General features: G+C 60.2%; 1 protein-coding gene across 1 annotated transcript in view; it reads left to right on the forward strand.

The window, feature by feature from the left end:
- Window positions 1-8,784, forward strand: part of LOC103759502 (nuclear envelope pore membrane protein POM 121C) — a 16,624-nt gene that overhangs the window by 5,125 nt on the left and 2,715 nt on the right. Inside the window, exons 3-11 of the mRNA XM_029961242.1 lie at window positions 1,294-1,374; window positions 1,642-1,813; window positions 2,728-2,819; window positions 3,596-3,666; window positions 4,331-4,455; window positions 4,851-4,953; window positions 5,256-5,426; window positions 5,754-7,526; window positions 8,475-8,603. Coding sequence (XP_029817102.1) covers window positions 1,294-1,374; window positions 1,642-1,813; window positions 2,728-2,819; window positions 3,596-3,666; window positions 4,331-4,455; window positions 4,851-4,953; window positions 5,256-5,426; window positions 5,754-7,526; window positions 8,475-8,603 — 2,717 coding nt within the window. The remainder of the gene's footprint in view (window positions 1-1,293; window positions 1,375-1,641; window positions 1,814-2,727; window positions 2,820-3,595; window positions 3,667-4,330; window positions 4,456-4,850; window positions 4,954-5,255; window positions 5,427-5,753; window positions 7,527-8,474; window positions 8,604-8,784) is intronic.

Here is an 8,784-nt window from a genome sequence, read left to right on the forward strand (position 1 = left end):
CAGGGATTGGGCAGCCACAGCTTCTCTGTGTAACCTGTGCCAGGGCGTCCCCACCCTCACAGGGAAGAATTTCTTTGGTATAGCCAACCTAAATGTCCCCTTTTTCAGTGTGAACTCATCACTCCTTGTCCTGTCACTACACTTCCTGCTGCAGAGTCCTTTTCCAGCTCTGTTGTAGGCCCCTTCAGGTCCTGGAAGGCTACTGAGTTCTCCCTGGAACCTTCTCTTCTCCAGGCTGAGCAGCCCCAGCTTTCTTAGCTTATCTCCATAGGGAAGTTGTTCCAGTCCCCCTACCAACTTTGTGGCCTTCTCTGGACTTGCTCCAACTTGCTTCATCCTTCCCAGTTGTGTCCATGGAGGCTGTTCCCTCTGTACTGGGGCTGGTCTGGGCGGGGAGCTGGAACACTGCAGAGAGTGGCTTGGGCAGTGCCCAGGCACATTGTCCTGCTGCTGGAGGTGACCCAGAGAGCACAGCAGGGCAAGGCAGGGCACGCCATGCTCCTCCAGCACTGAATTCCCATCTTTGGATGCTTGACTTGGTTTTTCTGAGCCAAGCAGGGCAACAACAGGATGGATGCACAGAGGGGATCAGCTCAGGGTTTTTTTTTATTCTGTTTTAATATGCCAATACACAACTCTGCCACAAAAGCCAGTTTTGAAGGCATTCCTGTCTGGGAAGCACAAGGAATGCTCGTAGGCAGAAAATTCCAGGACCCTGGAGGGCAGAAAGGAACTGTGTCAGCTGGAGAGTGCGGGGTGGCCCGTGCTGTGGGGTAGGCGTGCTCAGAGCTTGAGGAGAGCTGTCCTACACCTCCAGCTCTGCCTCACAGCAAGCTTTGCTTTGGGACTTTCACACTTCAGATCCTCATGGAATCATTGTGGGAAGGGGAATTCGGCTTCTGACTCAAACAGTCCAGGGCATTGGTTCGGCAGAAAGTTGGAGATGGGAGTTTCAAAGCTCGGGTCAGTTCAGAAAGATTCAGCAACTCATTTCTGGAAGCATTTTGGCTTAGAATAATGGACTTGTGCAAAAGATTTTTGTTTCCTTATGCCCAAACTGCTGTGCCCAGCAGGATGTTGGCGTTTGGGGTGAGAGTCAGTGAGGACAGGCCCGGGGCGAGAGAAAATCCGCAGGAGTCTGCAGATGTGGAAGAACTTTGTCCTGGGTATTGGGTCCCAGGAAAACAAGCAGGGTTTGAGCTCTCCCAGTGTTGAGCCTGCCTGGAAAGGGTCCTCTCCCCAGGCTGGGAGAGGCTTCCATACTGCCCCAGGCTTCCACCCTCTCTCCCACAGGCGCCACGACAGCAGTGGAAGTGGGCAATCAGCGTTTGAGCCGCTGGTAGCCAACGGTGCCCCCGCCTCTCTCATACCCAAGTAAGTGCCCACTGGGCCAAAAGCAATTTCTGGGATGGGGGGGCGGGGATCTGGAAAAGGGGCTTGGATTTTGCTTGCAGAGCCTGGCTTTGGGGAAGAGCAGGAGAGGCTGTCGGTCTGTCACCCTGTGACAGCAGGGCTGTGCTGCTGCTGAGGGTTATTCCCAAGTCTGTAAGGAGTGGGATTGCCTTCCTCCACCTGCCTGGCATGGAAAGGACTTTTGGGCAGAGCAGGGGAGCTCACCGAGCCTTCACACCCCTCCTGCAGGCCGGGCTCTCTGAAGAGGGGCCTTGTCTCTCACTGCCCCGACGACTGCTCCAACAAGAGGTCCCGCACGTCCTCCATGAGCTCCCTCAACAACACGTACTCCGGGGGCATCCCCAGCTCCATCCGCAACGCCATCACCAGCTCCTACAGCTCCACCCGGGGCCTGGCACAGGTATGGACACCTGGGCTGCACATTCCTCTGGGATCACCCGTGGAATCCCAGTGCTGGGCTCATCAGGAGCAGTGTGGCTGGCTGCCTGGATCTGGTGTGGCTCAGCTCACGTCCCCGAGGGTCACGTGGGCTGTGGGTCCAGCAGCAATGTTCCCTGTTTTCTGGGGAGTCCCAGGCTGAGCTGCCCTGCTGCTTTTGCACCAAACCAAGGATGAGGCTGTTCTGCTCTCCCTCCTCATCCCTGGCCGGTCTGCAAGGCTGGATAGATGCAGGTGAAAGTTTAAAAAAAAAAAAGGCTTTGCTGCGCTGACACCTTTTGAGCTGGAGTCAGCAGTGTGGGAGCCATGTGTTCCCTCTCTGACCCAGGTCCCAGCTGCTCACTGATGCAGCACTGCTTGTATCCTGCTTGGGCTTGCAGATGTGCCAGGGACACTTAGCCATGGCCACCGGAGCTCTGTCTGTGTGGGGAAAGCTTTGCTCCAAGAAGTGGTAGGGAGAGGTTTGCTGGGGCTGGGGAGAGTCAGATCCTTGCACTGGGATCCTGCTCTGAACTCCTGGCAAGGAGGTGCTGGCTCCTGCCAGAGCAGCCCCACACACATGAGGGTGCCCAAGGCAGCTGAGTAGCCCCTGTGTGTGTCACACAAAGGCAAGAGCTAGCCCAGCAGTGTCCTAGCCCTGGATGCTGCTTTTTCCCCATGTGGGTTCAGCTTGGGGTGGCCAGACATTGAGCTCCCCAAAATGTGGAGGGGAGTTAAGTGGTGGTGAAGCAGGAGGGGCTCTGGACTCGTTGGGCTCATTATCCACAGTCCCAGGTGATGGGGTTGAGTGGGGATGAGCGGGGGGGAGAGGGGGGGAGAGGGCTCTGCTCCCTGCCAGCCCCACAGCGAGTTATTGCTGGTGTCTCTTTATTCCAGCTGTGGAAGAGAAAGGGTGTGAGCGTGTCCCCAATGTCCAGCCCAGCGTCCTCCCGTCCCCAGACCCCAGAGTGGCCTCTGAAGAAAGCCAGGTAACCAGCCTCTCACAGAGCCAGCTGGGAACGGAGCTGTCGCCTTCCCAGCCAACCCAGTGCCCAAGTCCCACTTTCCACTGGAGTTGGGACAGTCCAGACTCCTCTCCAAGACGTGATGGTGGGTCACTCACTGGTGTGGAGACCCCCCTGTCATGTCGATTGGCCCCCCTGTCGCCTTGTGGCACTGCAGTGCCACCCCTGCCCTGCTCCCAGGCCGGGTCGGAGATATAAGGGCTCAAGTTGCTGCAGAGGTGATGGTGCCTTAAGGCAGTGGCATGGCCTGGGTTGGTGGTTGCTGGAGCACTGGGAAAAGACAGTCCCTGATTTTTGCCATCTCCTCAAAATCAAATCCCAGGGCTGTATCGTAGTGCCTGCCTTCGAGCACAGCCCATGTTCTCCTCTCTCCCAAATCAGAGGAACCTGAGGTTGTGTCAGAACTAAAGTCAACACGATCACCTGGTTGACACAATCACCTGGTGACAGGCTGAGTCTTAACTTGTGAGGGGCAGTGCTCCTATCCAGGACCCCCAGCTGCCCCCCAGGGCTGACCCATCCTGAGGAGGGGGTGCAGGCCCAGCCAAGCTGGGGCTGGAGTAGGAAGCAGCTGCTCTGCCTGGAGCTGCACAAGGTTCTTGTCCCGAGGTCTGTTTGCAGGCGGCAAAGAAACACCAGGGGTGCTGGTGGGAATCCTCAGCATGTTCAGTCTCATCCTGTTCCCTGGGATGGGGCTGAGCCCAGGATTGATCCTAACTGGCTGTCTCCTGTTTGCACAGGGAAGAGGAGTCACATCGTTCCAACACTTCCACCCCAGTGAAGTCGGACAAGGAGCTGCAGACAGAGAAAGGTGAGTGTAGGTGGGCCCTGGCTCTGCACCTGGGTTGAATGGGCCACCAGGGTGAGCAAAATCAGAACAGGAGGTAGCTGAGGTAGCTAAGGCCTGCAGTGAGATTGGCTTGAGAGGTCATCTGGAAACTCAGAATGTGCTGCTCCCAAAGCAGTGCTACTTCAGCTGGCCTCAGGGACTGCCCTAGTGGGATTTCCAGGTGATTAGGGGAGTGCTGATAGTGTTGGGGTACTAGCAGATGCCTGGGAACTGGCTTGCAAGGGGGAACTCCAGCTCCCAACCCAGCACGGGTTCAGGTGTCAGCCTTGGCCAAGACCTGCTGTGGTGAGTGGAGCTCTGATCAAATTTCAGGCTGAGCTTATTCCAGTGCTTCCTCAGCTAAAACGGAGAGGCAGCCCTCTGTGCCTGTGGCAGGTGGGCCCCATGGTACGGTGCAGGGACCATCCCTGGAGTTGGGAAAGGGTTGCTGACCCACAGAGCCCCAGCAGGCTCTTGTCCCAGTCTCCCTGCTCTTCCAGCTGCTCTTCCACGGCATCAGAGCAGCTGAAAGCCTTGCCCCTGGCTCTGCCCTCCAAGCTGGGCCATCCAGAGAGGGGTTGGGACAGCCCCATCAGTACAACCAAGCACCTGCCCGGAGCTGGGCCTGACCTATCTCCTTCTGCAGTGGCGGAGTCGCCGGTGTGGAAGAAGCAGAATTCCCTGAGCCCGCCGTCGGCGCCGGGGAGCAGCGGGAAGCGCAAGCGGAAGATCCCGTTGCTGTCGTCGCTCCGTGGGGACCAGCTGGTGCTGGTACGTCGCTGTCTCGCAGCCCCTCTGGCCCCGCTCTGGCAATAGAATGTGCTCACTGCAATTTCTGCAGGGCTGGGGGGACACTGACCTGCCTGCCCTCAGGAAGGAGGCCCCGTCCTTGGCCGAGTGGGAAGTGACGCTGTCCCCAGCCCCAGTGTCTGGTGGGCTGTGCGTGGTTGTGCTGCCTGCTGCCGGACCAGGTAATGCCTGGGGAAGGCCTGCCGTGCCCTCAGTGCCACGCCGGGGGTCCAGCAGAGTCGGGGACCGGAGCTCCGCGGTAGCTGCGGCAGGACCAGCTGCTTCACGGGGCTCGCCACGGCCAGTCGCCAGCACACCTTCCGAGAGGCTCTGCTTCCCTGGGAAGGAGCTAAGCTGCTGCTGCTCTCTCTTGGCAGCCCCCGCCGCCTCAGCTGGGCTACTCCATCACCTCGGAGGACCTGGATGCGGAGAAGAAGGCAATGCTGCAGTGGTTCAACAGTGTCTTGGAGGATAAGGCTGGTAAGGGCGGGCTGGGAACATGAAGGGTGGCAGGAGCGAGCCCAGGTGTGGGCTGGTAGAGCAGTGGGCTGTCTGTAGCACAGTCTGGGGAAGCACCTGGGTTTGTCCTGCCTCAGTCTGGGGCTGCTCTTTTTGCCTTCAGAGTGAGGAGATCTCATGCCCCAGTGTCCCCAGGGTGCTGTGTGAGGTTCCCCAGGGCTGTGGGGTGTTGGTGTCATTTCCCTGCCTGCTGGAGAAGCTCTGCTAAGGGTCTGTCCCCCACAGCCGGTTGTGGATCCTGATTCCTTGCTCCTTCCCTGTAGATGCAGTCCCCAGCACCACTGCAGAGATGACGCCCGTGTCCAAACCTCTGGTGTTCACCGTGACCTCCTCAGGGCCTGCACCTGCCTCCACAGCTCCTACATTGACCAGCTCCTCACTCCTGGACAGCCTGAAGAAGATGCAGAGCAGCCAGGCTGCGCCCACAGCACCAGGTGAGGGGGAGGAGGAGGGTCAGCAGAATGGGACCCCGGCAGAGCCGGGCAGTCACAGCGGGAGCTCCACGTTTCCTCTGTGAGGCAGGTGACAAACCCTCCTGCTCAAATGCTCCTCTGGCAGCAGAGCTGGCAGGTAGGTCTCAAAGGGGCACATTTGGGGACACCAAGCCCCTGGTCCTGCTGGGAGCTGTGGTAAGTGTGGAGGACTGGGTGTGGTGGGGGCTGCTCCAGGAGGCTTTGCACCAGCAGGTGGGTGCCTGGCAGAAGGGCAGGCTGTCTGTAGGTGCCCCTCTATCCCTAAATAAGCTCTCTCCCCCTTTCCAGACACCACTGGAGCTGCAGCAGCATCCCAGCCACCTCCATCAGCTGCACAGCCACCCGCCCCCACGGTGTCACTGGAGTCGAGCTCTCTGCCTGACACCTCTGCTGACATCAAGCCTGTGCCCGTGCTGAGCACACCTGCCCCCCCTGCCCTGGGGGTGCAGCCCCCAAACAGCCTGGCACCTTCTGCGTTCGCTGAGCTGGGCCAGACCCCCAGCAAATCTCCCTCTCTCCCGAAGCCAAGCATCCTGTTTGGAATGCTGAATACCCCTCCTGCCAGCCAGCCAGCGGCGACTGTGGCCACTGCTGTGCCCACCACGGCCACTGCCATGCCCATTACAGCCACTGCTGCGCCCACTCCGACCACTGCTGTGCCCACTGCAGCCACTGCCATGCCCACCACGGCCACTGCCATGCCCACCCCCATGTTCAAACCCATCTTCGGTGCTGTGCCGAAGAGCGAGAGCACGGCAGCTTGCACGGCTGTCACCTCCACCACAGCCACCGTGTCTGCGAGCTCAGGCCCTTCCTCGACGTCCTCCACCACCACCACCATGTTCAAGCCCATCTTCGGCAGCGTCACCGCGGCTTCGTCTCCAGCGAAAGTCTCTCCTTTCGCCTTCAAACCGACGGCACAACCAGCCCCAGAGCGACCCGGAGCCTCCTCGCCTACCCCGGTGTTCACGGGCCTTCCCAACATCATTTTCACCACTGCAGCTACGACAGCCACCACCCAGAGCTCCTCCACGGATGCCACCATTAAACCTGTCTTCAGCTTCGGACTGACCCCGCCYGCCTCCACGGGCCCCGCCGCCAGCTCGGCTGTCACCGTCACCGCTGCCACCTCCACCAGCGCGGCACAGCCCTTCCTGTTCATGGCCCCGGCCAGCTCCGCTCCCAGCACAGAAACCAACTTTGCCACCCCAGGGCCCGTGTTCCAGTTTGGGAAGCCACCTCTGGCCACGGTCACTGCCACCACCACTGCCCCAGCAGGCCCTGCCTTTGGCCAGGCACCTTCAAGTTCCACAGCTGCTGCCAGCACCACTGCGGGCTTTAGCATATTTGGGGGCACCACACTGACCTCCTCTGCCCCAACCACCACAGCTCAAGCGCCGCTGACATTCGGCTCCTCCGTTTCAGCTTTCGGCAGCTCCTTCAGCGCCGGTGCAAAGCCACCACCGCCGTACCCCGGCACTGGGAGCGCCTTCAGCGCCGGGGCTGCCGACAGCCAAGCGTCTGCCAGCAAACCCGCTGCTGGCCCCGTCAGCTTCGCCCCCCCATTCAGTTTCGGAGCCCCCCTGGCACAGTCGGCAGCTCAGCCGGCGTTCGGCAGCGGTGCCCAGACAGCCTTTGGCACGACCAGCGCCCAGGGCTCCTTCGGCACCAGCAGCACCCAGGCAGCGTTCGGCGGCACCACCACCTCGGTGTTCTCCTTCGGGACAGCCACCTCCACCACGTCCAGCTTCGGTGCCACCACCCAGACCACGAGCAGCAGCGCCGGTGGCACCGTCTTTGGCACCACCCCGTCTCCGTTCACCTTCGGGGCCACCACCCAGCCGGGCCCCTCGGCCGGCGCCTTCGGGATGAGCACGCCGGGCCTCAGCAGCGGCTCCCCGGCCGTGGCCTTCAACTTCGGGGCTGGGCAGAGCGGGACGGCCCCGGCAGCAGCGCCCTTCGGCTCCTCCCTGCAGCAGAGCACGCTGGGGGCACCGGGCCAGAGCACCCCCTTCGCCTTCACCATGACCAGCACCCCCAACAGCAAGCCCGCCTTCGGAGGTGAGTCAGCATGGAATGGTTTGGGTTGGAAGGGGCCTTAAAGATCATGTTTCACTCCCCTGCCATGGCAGGGACACCTTCCACTAGCCCAGGTTGCTCCAAGCCCTGTCCAACCTGGCCTTGGATACTTCCAGGGATGGAAGGCAGCCACAGCTTCTCTGGGCAACCTGTGCCAGGGCCTCCCCACCCTTACAGGGAAGAATTTTTTCAATATGTGTAACCTGTATGTCCCCTCTTTCACTTTGAACCCATTACTCCTTGTCCTGTCACTGCAGGCCATGCTGGGGGTTTGGAGTTGGGCAGCAGCATTCCTGATGGACATTGCCAAGCTCCCAGGCTCCACAGCCCTGGAGAGGCCGGTGCTCCTGCTGTGCAGAGCCTCTCTGTGCAAAGGGAAGGCACTTCCAATCCTCCCTGTCCAGGGCCTCAGCCCTCAGTGGTGGAGGGGAATCCTTAAACTCTCCTTGGTCCTTCTGAAGGCACCAGCTCCCTGGCTCTGCCCCCAGCCAGGTGTCCTGCAGGAGCCAAGGTTGTGCCAGTCCCTAACAGCCACCTGGAGCTCCTTGGCAGGCAGAGAAGCTGCCAGCCAGTGACTACCATCTCTTTGTCCTCACTTTCAGGGTTTCCCTAACATTTCACCCCCTCAATGGGCCATCCCAGCTACCACAGAACTAAAACCCACATGCTGAGCAACTGCTTGATGTAGAAAGACAGAGGCCTTTGTTCCTCCCTGGCAAATCCTTCTGTGCAGCCCCGCTGCCAGGAGAGCCCAGGGATTACCCAGAGAGTGTAACTTTGGCATTAAAAGGGCTTTTTGGGAGCAGAGGCCGGGAGCTTCAGCCCCTGCAGAGTCCTGTGTGTCCTGTGGGGGCCACTGGCTCCCAAAGGCTCTTCTTCCTTTGCCAACCCTGTCTCACAGTGACCTGTTGCTGATTCTGTGATTTGCAGGAGCTCCTGCGCCCACCTTTGGGCAGAGCACACCCGTCCCAGGAGCTGTGGGCAGTGGAAGCAACACCCTTTCCTTCAGGACACCCAGCACTCCTGCCTCAGGCTTTGTAGGAGTCGGCTCATCCTTTGGTAAGGAGTGAGATGGTGCTCCAGCCTTGGGGAGCTCGTGGGTCATGGTGTCTCCTCGGGCTGGGGACAGTAGCAGGGCTCCCAGATGTGTTCTGGGAGCTGGCTCAGGTGGTACATGCTGGGCTCAGGGGACACCAAACCTTCTGTTCCTCCCAGGGTGGGCATCACACTGTTCCCATGT

The sequence above is a fragment of the Manacus vitellinus genome, unplaced genomic scaffold (genome assembly GCF_001715985.3).
Source record: "Manacus vitellinus isolate BGI_N305 unplaced genomic scaffold, ASM171598v3 scaffold_32_pilon, whole genome shotgun sequence".
NCBI classification, from domain to species: Eukaryota; Metazoa; Chordata; class Aves; order Passeriformes; family Pipridae; genus Manacus; species Manacus vitellinus.